Source organism: Setaria viridis, chromosome 5 (genome assembly GCF_005286985.2).
Source record: "Setaria viridis chromosome 5, Setaria_viridis_v4.0, whole genome shotgun sequence".
NCBI lineage: Eukaryota > Viridiplantae > Streptophyta > Magnoliopsida > Poales > Poaceae > Setaria > Setaria viridis.
Window position 1 is genome coordinate 20038135 of NC_048267.2, and position 12684 is coordinate 20050818.

Here is a 12684-nt window from a genome sequence, read left to right on the forward strand (position 1 = left end):
TGCTTTTATTCAGACTGCAGAAATGTGCATAAAACTTAAAAAAAGATCTATAATTACAGTCATATTCTCATCTGAACCGTAGTCAAACCAAAATTAGTTATCTACAGTAATTTTGTACAAACCTGCATGAAATCGTTAGTAAAGATGGAGCAGGAGGTCACAATAGTCACATCAGCCACATCTGTGCTCCTAAAGCACGTGTATTGAGCTGGCCTTCTTTCCTGCATCAATCAAAATAACTAAATCGAAACACTGATATGATAGATATATCCAGCCTCATACCGAATATTAATCTGTTAGGTAATTACCTTGATGTGAGTGTTCCCACTAGCTGTTACCTCAGCCTTTGCTTCTCCAATCCAGTTTGCTCCTGCAGCTTGCTTGCAATCCTGGTCCAGAAGAGTATTAAATCGAGTGGAGCGTCTCAGAAAGAAATGAATGAAATTCAGGAATGTGAACTCCCATTTGAGTTCCAGTTCTGGCTTCCAGTTGCAATTAAACTTTAATCCAACTCTTTCCAGACAGTAAAGTTCATCACTGTACACCATATATAGAGATGCACAGACAGGAAAAAAAAACTCTTGCCAAAGTCTTGTAATTCTATATGCACAGATCAGACATTTTCACGCGAACAAGCTTAATTGAATAGAATGCCATGCAGAAACCATGATAGACACAACCAATATACAAGATACAAAAATGACACATAGAAAATATCCAGTTGCTAAATGTGTAGAGAACCTTGGAAGATTTTCTACTAGCAGTTAAAAGTCTATTATAATTCTATACCTGATTCGGTAAGAAAAAATGATAGGTAAACAAACCTATGGTCTTGTCTCTAGAACTAGAACTAGTGCAAAGTCTACAATACATTCTCTTATTCTTCTAGTAATGTCAGCTCTTGGTTTTAGATTCTCCAGTAGGACACCATAGCTGCAAAAAAAAAAGTAAAAGTAAAACAAAAATGTATTAATTTAATAGCATGAACGTCAGATCATTTTTATATTTAAGGGGATATCCCCACAGCTGATGCTTTGCAAGACAGAAACATTTACAGAAAAAACGCCTTTCAGCAGTTAACACTCTACAATCTCACCCTCTCCCGATTCATATAAAATTTAGAATGCTATGACACACAGAAAAGCTAATAAAAAGCTACATAAGTATTCAGTACAAAATCTTGAGCACAATCAGACAGTAGATGTTCAACGATTAAATAAGTTCTCTCTACTAGGATTTCAAGTAAGATAGGAATGGAAAAACATCCTTGACTAATGCATAATATTCGCGCCAAACGTATAATCAATTCCACCACCAGAAGTAGGAAAGAAAGTCCCAAATCAAGCTCAACAATTAGAGAAAACAAATTGTAATTTGGCAGAAATGAGGTCCTCACGGACAAAAAATCCCCAATTTAAATCTAACTAGAGAACAAATCGAATACATTCAGGCTACGGAATGAACCACATGTTGGAAATATGCGTTTAATTCTATGAGATATAAACATGAGGCATATTACGTAACCCAGTGCTACAACTATGTAACCTAATTCTTGCGTGAAACAGACAGGTGTAAGCTATGACATACTAATGTAAACGGTGTTAAAAGACAATATATAGAAGGTATATGTAACCAGGACTAGCAAGCACGTAACCGTCCTACACATGATGTAACCCAAAACTGTAGAAGATCCACTCAATGGACTTACAGATCAGCGATTCGTCCTCTAGATTTCGATGCAGGTTACTTGGCGCAGTGCATATCATAGATGAGGTACCGCAGAACGTAGTAGATCGATTTGAGCGGTCACGCAGTTGCGCTGCCCAAAAACCTTATTGCAGCTTCGCGTGCAGGCTTCCTGATGGCAATGGCTTGGAGATATCGCTCACCCTACTCCTCTAGGCACACCAAGGAGAAGAGCCGGCAAGATTCAACAGCTCAGTACCATAGCACAAATCAGCTGATGGAAAAAGAGAGGAGTTCGTGGGTTGTTCTCGCGTGTGTTTCGTGTCTCCAGGACTTCTTATAGAGGAGACGGCAGCCCTCTGCTGAGCGTTTCTCCTATAAAATCGTCCCACTAATTGACAGCTATAACTATCCTATTAACTTGGGATTAAGGCATTGACTATGTGCTTATCACCTCTAATGACCTTTGTTAAAAGGTTACAAACAAACAGCAAAAATGTTACACCAACTTGGCTTGGCTGCGTCGCAAGTCACAAGTCACGCAGTTGGTTACGCGAAAAAGAACACGAATATGCGCGTGCGTGTGCGTTGCGTAACCCAGCCCAATTGTCTCCTTCAGTTACATACTTAGAGAAGTGAGAGAGCTCTTCTATTTAAGTTCGCTTCCACCAACTCAAACTAGCATTATGTGATTCTATTAAATAGGCCTCTTCTATTGTAGGCATACATTTTCGCTTTGAGATTTTGTTAAATAGGCCTCTCCATGGGTCTTTTTTTTCAACACTACACTCAGAATCAAACGTAGATGGAGATAAAATGAACATAAAATGCAAAAGCCTAGTCCACGACGCACAACGGAAATGCTGAAAAGGTATCTGGGTAGGATGGGCGCTGCGGCAGCTGCCCGGAGGCGGGCATGGGTCTTTTTTCCAACACTACACTCAAAATCAAACATAGATGGAGATAAAATAAACATAAAACGCAAAAGCCTAGTCCACGGTGCACAACGGAAATGCTAAGAAGGTATCCGGATAGGATGGGCGCTGCGGCAGCTGCCCGGAGGCGGGAGCAGAGCAGAGGAATGTGGGACGACCCGGTAGGACACTATGGCCAAAGATCACCGGAGACGAGATCCAGACTTAGGCCCCGTTTGGATAGGGGGTGCTAAACTTTAGCACCTTTTAGCACTTGGGCTCCCAAACAGGGGTGCTAAAAGGGGTGTGCTAAAGTTTAGCACCCCCATTTTCTTTAGCACACCCAAGGGGTGCTAAAAGGTGCTAATGGGTGCTAAAAGTGGTCCCAAGCTCATTTTTTCCCCTGGTGCCCCCCTCTCTCTCCTCTCCACTTTTCCCCAAGTCAGTCATAAATGAGGGCAATGTAGTCATTTCTCACCTAATGTGCTAAATTTTAGCACTGTATCCAAACAACCTCAAAACAACCCCAAGTGCTAAATTTTAGCACTGTATCCAAACAACCTCAAGTGCTAAACTTTAGCACTCCATTTGAGGATGCTAAAATTTAGCATTGTGTATCCAAACGGGACCTTAGGGTTTTGCGCTTCCTGCAGCAGCTCCGCGAGAGAGCGGACAGGAGGTGATGAGGCCGCGGGTGGGGGAGCCAACGCGCTAAACGGGTGGCTGGACCAACAGCAGGAATCTCTGCGGACCGGATAACGTATAATCGGGCGCATAAAATACACAAGAGCGTACGCGGCAGATGAATTAAATATGAGACGATCTCCACTGTCCATAACTGATCCAACGCTCCGGCACATCGATTGATGGATAACAAAATCTCAAAAGCGGTTGATAACTACTCCCTCCGTTCCAAATTGCAGGTCATTTTAACTTTTATAATTTATAGATATTATTATACACCTAGACAGAAGCTATATCTACATGCATAATAATATCTATGAACTAACAAACTAAAACTAAAATGACCTGCAATTTGAATGAAACGGAGGAAGTAGTAAATCTAATAATAATGTGAGCATATAGACGCCACAAAAATTGTATGTCCGAAGTAGCATTTCTTGCTACGCTACCAGATTATCACCCGTTTTTACATTTGTTTCAGCTGGACTTAATCACAGTAAGCTTACATTTACATACACCTGTGATCGCGTCGATGAGCCTAACAGAAAGTTGACTGTTGACTACAGTCTACAAAGACCACGATGAGCCGTCTAACAGAAAGTTGACTGTTGACTACAGTCTACAAAGACCACCTCTTCAAGTCCCAAATGATGAACAAAGTTTAGTATGATACAAATTTGTATAAAATACATGCCTTCGTATGAATTAGATCATTGCGCCTCCAGCACCCCTGAGAAACGCCTACTCAAAAGAAAGCAAACGTCTGAGAGCCGACAACAAAGGATTAGCTAAGACACGTACTAAACTACATAAATTAGCGACTTACCATCTTAGTTGCTTTAACATACTGACTCTGCCTTTCCCTTTTTTCGCGCTGGCACTCACCACACCAGCTAGGAAAATCCTTCTGGTATTTCTTCATCTCCCTGAACACAGAGCTGTACATAGGAAGAACTCATTCAGTTGCAGCATTTCACAAACACTTGTTAGTCAAAGTATAACTTTACATGCTGACAGTAGCCAGGAGTTTGACATTTGGGTTGCTTTCTGTCCACAAACTTTACATTCCGGAGACTCCATATCTTTTCACTCCTTATGTATGCATCGAGCATCCAAAGCATGCAAACTCATAATTCTGTGATCCATATAATTGAAATGAAAACTATAGGAACAAATATTTGGGTATGCCTTTGCCAATTACAGGATCTGAACGCGACCTTAGACGCTTCCAAAACATGCAAACCCATAATTCTGTGATCCATATAATTGAAATGAAAACTATAGGAACAAATATCTGGGTATGCCTTTGCCAATTACAGGATCTGAACACAACCTTAGACGCTGCTGAGTTTTGTTTAGTGTGAAGGTTGGGAACTTAGGATCAGAACAGCTGTGAAGTTTCACGATACACCATACTGCATAATGGCATTGACAAGGTGGTCGAGGAGACTGCATGAGGGGTGTAGGTTACTCATTCATGCAAGAAAACTGAGCCACCGAGGTCATCAAACTAAGACCACCATGCATGCAGCCATGTATCTTTTACAGTCAGACCCTTGATTAGAAACAAGTAGGCAATGGAGCTGATAAATCAAAGCACAGAACAAATACACAGAATGACTATGCAAATTGCCATTATGCAGCATCGCAATATAACTCCTGTACTCAACAAAAATGGCAAGAGCAGAATGACAAGTTGACAACCTTTTGACCGGAAAAGCACCTATACTGTATCAACATTTTCAATAAACGATAATAAGACAAATTTAGACATGAATATATCAATATATGTCAAACGTCAGGCGTCACTAGCATATACACAGTAGACAAGTGCTATGAAATCTGCAAATACATATTGATTCCAATGTGCTCAGGAACCAATGATAAAAATGGAACAGTAGGAAAAGGCCTGTATACCTCCGGCACCACAAAAGCAGATTGATTCTGAGTCCAGATGATGTAGCTCGAGCACCATGCCTATGTCGACCACGATGGAGTACAGCCTGTCCAGGAATATGAGTGTAATCATACATTTCCTGCACAAAAGATCAGACAGATAAGAATGTAGGAAGCATGACACTTGAAGATAACGTAACTGCTTGTCAACAAGAAAGAAGTAACATGACTAGAAGCTATATTAGTAGAAACAAGAATGTTTCTGATAGAACTAGAACAAAATATTGACCACTCAAAACACAGAATGCTATAACAGGATATAATAATGTTATAGATTCACATGCAAACACCAAATCTCTCCTTAGTCCTGAAACACAAGCTATCTATCCAATAGAATATACACTAGTGCAAGTTCTAACTTATAAGATACAAAACAGTACGGGAGATAACTCTCCAAGAATAATGGAAAATTGTCTGAAACCACACATGAAGCAAATATCAATAGATAAATCACATTATTGTACCTGCTGTACGTGAGTAACTCCAGTGCTACCATGCATAAAAAAATCTATGGAAAATATCAATAGATAAATCACATTATCATCTACCATCATTCAAAACTTGAGCTTGAACGAAAAATCTCTTTTTTGTTTCTTGCACGAGTTTTTTTTTCAAGCTCAAATTTTGCAGAAGGGTACATGATATGTTCTATAGATTCATTTGTTTTTATATAACTTTTTATGCACATTTAGAGGTGCTATCATGAGTTAGCAGCATGGTATCACCCTAAGATGTGGTAGCACATTTGTTGCTCCCTTTATTATGCTATTTACTGGATCAATATTTAAGCAATATAACATCCCGTAATAGTTAGCTAACAACTAATAAAAACATAAATATACAAACTTGAAACTTCTTTGTTCATATTCCTTCTGTGATTCCTAAATCCTAAGTGTTCTCTTATCCATTAATTCATAGAGCCTATTATTGCCTCAGTTTTATTCACAAAAGGTAAAATGCAACTAAATAATCTAGCTGTTGATTGTATATGCCCTGTACCATCATTAGTCAATGACAAACTCTGGAATACAAATAAAAAAATAGATGGGTACGAGGAGCATACTCAAAATCTATCAGAAAAGCATGACTTAGCATGCATGGCAGATAAAATAGAAACCAAAATGATAAATATTCAGAAAGTTGCGCAGGTTTCAATAAGGAGTCACAACAAACCTCATGTTGTGTCTCTGAATTCACATGATTCTCACAACGAATGCCTCGGAAGTATAATTCACCACCAGAGAATTGTTTGCCAAGGCAAACATTTAATGTAACTTCAGAATCATCAACATGAAAACCTAAAAAAGCAAACATTAACAGTTCAGAACAAAAAAAAAAAAAGAAGATATCCCACTTGTTCACATATGTTCATACAGTAAAAATGTAATGGAACATTATTTCGCTTCCTTGGCACTAATAAAACAAATTTAAAGATGTATTGAAATTAAATTAAAATTCTCACTGGTAAGGGAACACCATATATTAGTTCATCTTAAGTTATAAAAAAACCAAGAGTAAAATATTGAATCTTGAAGAGACCAGCAACATGATGCACACATGTGCAGCTATCAGAATAAAACTTGACATCTCATCTTAGAATTCTACAGTAAAGCAGATTTTCCGGAAAAAATTAAGACGTACAATTTTCTACTAACTTAATATGTAACACCATTTCTCACAGAAAGCAGAACAGGCTTCCTGCCATTCGAGAATGTTCAGTGGGTAAGGGCTACCACTCGCAGTTGGAAAATGAATGTATTTGCCATTAGTTGGCTAAAGTTTTTTTTTTTTTTTTTTTTGGGGGGGGGGGGGGGGGGGGGGGGGGGGGAAGCTTCGTACACATAGTTTAACAGTAGTTCTGAAAAAACAGGTATTCCTTTCACAACCATTCACCTATAGCATATCAAAGTGTCAATGTAAAATTCTGAGTAAAATACACAGCCGGTCCCTTGTCTTGTGGTGTCATCCGGTCCCTAAACTCTCAAAATGCATTTTCAGGTCCGCAAACTTGTCTCAAGGTATCATCTGGGTGCCTAAACTCTCAAAGTGCATATTTAGGCCCCCAAACTTATCCTCGGGTTTCATCTGGGTCCCTAAACTCTCAAAATACATTTTCAAATCTTAATACGTGTCGGCTGTCGCTGATGGCAATGCTTCTTCCTCGCTCGTTGCCTTCACAACCACCTTATGCTAGTGATCACGCATGTGTTGCTTGGCGCTTGATTGGGGTATTTTAAAATGCATTTTGAAAGTTTAAGGACTTGGAGGACACCCTGAGATAAGTTGGGGGACCTGAAAATGTGTTTTGAGAGTTGAGGGACCCGGATGTGAGTTTTTATGGGCCATGAGCATTTCAGGGTCCCTGTGGTACCCTGCAGGGGGGAACTCCCCGCCCCCATCCCGTTTCTGTTTCGCAGCCCCACCCGCTTCCCCCGTGACAAATTTGGCCCCCATCCCTGCCCCATTCGGGTCGGGTCTCCGTGGGGATCCGCCCCCACAGGGGAAATTGCCATCCCTAATATGAATTGTATAAAAAATGTAAAGCAAATCCTCCTTGAAAAGAATGAAATTATAATCTAATATTGGCGAAGTACACATGGTTTTTGAAAGGAGCATTAATACATAATTCCTACATGCAAATAGGGCCTGTTCACCAGAATACACGGGCTACTGGTAAAGTTCACCAGAAATACAATAATATATGAAAACAAAATATTTAGTCGACTGATCAAGTAATTAGTCAAATTGATGGCATCATCTTTATAGCCATGTTAGTGACGTGTTTGATCAACAGAAACGAAAAATAAAGGAAACAGTGATAAAAGGAAAGAATGGATAACAGTATACCAGTATAATACTACAACTGATGCCGCAGCAGCACTAGCAGTTAAACTAACAGTGATTTGGGCCAATGCCACAACGGGGTTCAAAGTTTAGGGGGCTCACAAAGTAATTACAAATTGAGGAGTGTGGGTGAGACAGCCATGCAACCTCAGGGACAAAATAACATTAGTATCTCTTATCTATAATAAAGATACTAGCTTTATTCATGCTTTTTTAGTTGAAAGGTGCAAAACAGTTGGCTCATGGGATGGTAACAAGCAACAACTGGATATCTTATTTTCTACCCTGAAAACAGCAGGGGAATGTCCATGAGTTTGTTGCAAGTGTACCTCCAACAGGTACAATTTAACTTTTGTGTGAACAAAAATACTAAAAGCAAAAGAAATAATTATGAAAACTGATTGCACTCAGATATGTACACTTCGAAAGGGAGTTTCTAACTACCGTGCGAGAACTTACCGAGTTCAACATCCCTGTCTTTCCCATATTCAACAACAAAAGCATGATGTGAGTCCAATGTTCCTCCACCAACTTCAGCATAAAAAACTGAAGATCAACCCAGAAAATAAAATCAATATGAGAATCATGAATTGAAACAAGTGTTAGCCCTCTATAAATGTAGCAGTCATTCATACAACCTCTAGAAATTGGAGCTATGAACTGTTCCATGAACTGGTTCAGCATAGCTTCCAGACCAAAATCATCAAGGACAGCACCATACTTGTTCATTGTATTTGGCCTCATAATCTTAAATTTCATTGCATGGACCCATTTTTCAAAGTTCTCTACCTACAAAGGTGCACACAATTAGAGATTCATGAGCAAAGCTTGAAGAAAAGTTTATTTTCTTTTGAATTTACCATACCTCTTCCAATAACATCTCACAGAAAGCTGGCTGCAACATAGCAAACGAATAAACTCCAGGAATTGGCTCAGTCATAATACTTCTAAAGCTTTCTTCTGAATTGCTACTAACTGCTTCAAGGAATGTTGGTAAAAAGAATGCTGAAGGATGCATATTGTATAATTCTTCATGAAGAGGCTGCCAGAGAAAAAAAATAAAATAGGTGGGTTTCTAGCAGAAAACAAGGAACAAATAATGTTATGAAAATCAGCATAGCCATATAATATTTAAGTTTCCAAGAATGATGATTTCATGACATCCAAGAAATGTCACCAGGACATGCATGCGGGAGTCAGAATTCGACACAGGGTACATGTGTCCAACTCGGCAAGTTCAGAAAATTAGGATCCAGGGATTTGTTTAATATATACTTTTCAAATTTGTCAAATAGCATTTTAGCTGCCAACACTCTTGTAGTGTAGTGGTAAGCTCCCCAGTTGAGGGTGGCATCAACCAGGGTTCAAATCCTGGTGGCAGCAAAAAAAAAAAAAAAAAAAAAAAAAAAAACCTTGCTGGCAACTCGAAAATATAGTGGCAAGGCGACAGCCTGTGGCACCTATAGTTGGTTTGGGCCCTCCTACTATGGGGTAGTTGCAGTGGTCGTCAAACTAGTTAGTCGTAGTCGGCCCAGGTTAAGGTGCGGCCCTATAGGGTTCGGGGGTTTTCTCGGCCGGCTTGGCTGAGATTTTCTTCTTAGTGCAATGCCGTGGGGGCGGTCCTTCCCCCTTCAGTCAAGTTTTTTTTTTAAAGTAGCATTTTAGCTCTTCCATTATCAATAGTCTAAACTCAAACATACAATACAAGCTGGAAGGCCACAAAAGATTCCGTTAAGTTATTTTCACAAGAACGTCCCAGCACTAAATAAAAAGCTGCAGAGTTGTGCATGGCAGTCCCCAACACCAGCCACCGAACCACTCCTATCTGATCCTGTCATTGTCTTCAACCTACCACTACACCACTCAAAGAGTGATGTGCTACTTGAAGAGTCAAGTAGTATATCAAAGTCAATGTGAACTCTAGAAACAAGCTGATTGTGTGAACGGGTTGCTCTAGTGTAAAATCAGCTAGGTTCTACCCTATGGGACTGTTTGGCACAGTTTTAGCTCCGAGATCCAGGTTGGATCTGTAGTTTGAACTTTGAAGGCTAAATAAATTGATTTAAATATCTGTATTTAGTCTAAACTAGAAACAAAATTATTCATCTAAATGCTCCTAATGTACCTGCAGCTTCAGATCCAAGTGATCTGAAGCTCTGCCAAACAAGGCCTATATATATCTATGTAACTTGCTTTGTGAACATGAGAAAGAAAAGGAGAAAAAGGTGCTAGTTGTGCCGCACCACAAAAGGCTCTTGAGTGTTTCTTCTTGTTTTCTCCTATGGGCAAGCGCTTGTGTGTTTATCAATCGGTGATCCTGGTTGAAAAGCCAACATGATAAGGCTTTACTATTGTTGTGATCAAGCTGAAATAGAACAAATATATTTTCAAAATTACACCCAAATCCTCAAACCTATGAATACAAGAAGCATGTGCTCTAGTTATAGCTGTATAGGCCTGTTGTGAAACTCACAGATTATGTATGGCATACTGGCTTGAAGGGCCATCCATGCAACCGGCAATTGCATAGCATTCTGGATGTGAACTTTTTGTCTATGATTTCAGATATCCTGTGTGCACAGCACGTTGCATGGCGACAAACTTCAGATACAAAATAACCTAGACTCTGGGCATCACAAATAGCAGATCCAATATGAATAATACAAATGCAATACACATTTCATGGCAGTTTGTTCAATGTTATTCCAACAGAACTCCAAAAGAAAAAATCCAAGGCTTTCAAAACATGATAAATTGACCACATTGGATATTTCACAGGCAAATCTAGCTGTATTACTGTGTGCTATTCACATGAATAAGAGTAAAACTGCAAACCTTGTAAAGGTGGAGTATCCTCTGTCTGTATTCTTTGTGTCTTTGCACCTGTAATATGAAGATACTTGACATGAGAGCCTTAGTAGCAAGCTAATTAGGATATTTGTGAAGTAAAAGCTAAGGTAGAAAAGGGAAGTGACCTTGCTAGAAAATTTGGTGGCATTGAAAGCAAATGAAATTAAATGTAACACAAAGCCCTAAACGTCTTGATGCCGTACAACTAATGTACTTGTTTCAATGAGGAAATTTTCCAAGGTCAAAATGTGCATCTGTGAACACTAACAGAGAGCCCTTTGTCAGCAGTAGCCCTCCAAACTAGGCATCAGTGTGCTGCAACCCCCCCCCCCCCCACCCCACCCCCCACCCGGATTTCTCCAAATCTCTGATTGCTCGTCACTGCCCCAACCACCTCCTGCCAGCAATATCTCTCCACTGCACAGCAATATACCTCCATGCCCACAGCCAGCAAAGCCCATCGCCACCTTGCCAAGCCATCCCCTCTGCAGATCATTGAATTCTAGGATTGTTGATTAAACCCAATCCTAACCTGACCCCTGGCCTGGCGAAAACTGCCACAGCTCTTAAAGAAAATTGACACTAACGAAATAGCCATCAATAAGCAAAATAAAAATACTGAAATTTTAACTGATTTGCCAACAAAAAAGTTACTTAACTGCCACCCACAATCCTAGCAAAATAAAGTATTCTACCCATAAAAATAACAACAAAAAACAACCACCTTGCATGAATCGGACTAATGCCCATACATATCATCAAGTACCTAGGAGGGATCGAAATCCGAACCTTGTTGCGCTCGCCCTGGGGCCAGTAGCGCGCAAGAATGTCCCGCATGAAGTGTAGCTTGACGCCACGGTCGGCGTCGAGGAGGCTCGGTGGGAGATGCCGCTCGAGTGCGCTGTAGACGGCCGGCGCGTACTCGCCGCGCACATCGCTGTAGTCCTGCGGCTTGTGCTCCGCGTTGGGGTTCAGCCGTAGCCGCCGGTCCGCGTATGGCGCCGTCGCCGCCGCAGGCCGGCCGGCCGGCCGCGACACTTGCAACGGTGCCACGCCGTTCCCATTCCCCATCGCCACCTGGACCTCGTCCCGTCGCTCCGCCGGGCCTTCCAGAGCCATGGGCACTGTGGGCGATCTCACAGCATCGAGCCGTTTAGGGCTAGGGTTTGGTAGAACAATTTGAGGGCAGCGTTAGGGTTTCGGGACGAGTGGTTATTGTCGTTCCACGGCCCCCTAAGAGCAGGGTGGCAAATGACAACGGCGGACTCGGGCGGAATTTTTTTTAGCCTCTGATCTGGGTACTGTTGTAATATCTCTGCACACACTAAGGGGTGTTCCGATACGAGATGCTAAATTTTAACAGTGTCACATCGGATGTTCGGATGCTAATTAGAAAAAACTAATCATGAGCCAATTATAAAACTAATTGCAGAACACTGTGCTAATTCGCGAGACAAATCTATTAAGTCTAATTAATCCATCATTAGCAAATGGTTACTGTAGCACCACATTATTAAATTATGGACTAATTAGTCTTAATAGATTCGTCTCGTGAATTACACTCTATCTGTGCAATTAGTTTTGTAATTAGCCTATATTTAATACTTCTAATTAGCATCAAACATCCGATGTGGCAGGTGTTAAACTTTAATATAGGGTATCCACCCCATAACTCAACACACTCACGCTCCACTCCCACCACACATACATAACGAGATCTGAACCTAAAAATATTCCACGACTTGAATAA

The 12684-nt window shown here is 40.5% G+C and overlaps 1 protein-coding gene across 1 annotated transcript; it reads right to left on the minus strand.

The window, feature by feature from the left end:
• Positions 1 to 3698: 3698 nt before the first annotated feature.
• On the minus strand, positions 3699 to 12179 carry LOC117857703 (2-oxoglutarate and iron-dependent oxygenase domain-containing protein CP2). The gene is made up of 9 exons (XM_034740523.2): positions 11724 to 12179; positions 10920 to 10967; positions 8950 to 9126; positions 8723 to 8873; positions 8544 to 8630; positions 6414 to 6538; positions 5202 to 5320; positions 4111 to 4222; positions 3699 to 4025 (listed from the first exon to the last, which is right to left on the minus strand). Exons 1-9 carry the CDS (start codon positions 12051 to 12053, stop codon positions 3990 to 3992), a joined length of 1185 nt encoding a protein of 394 aa, XP_034596414.1. The 5' UTR covers positions 12054 to 12179; the 3' UTR covers positions 3699 to 3989.
• Positions 12180 to 12684: the final 505 nt, after the last annotated feature.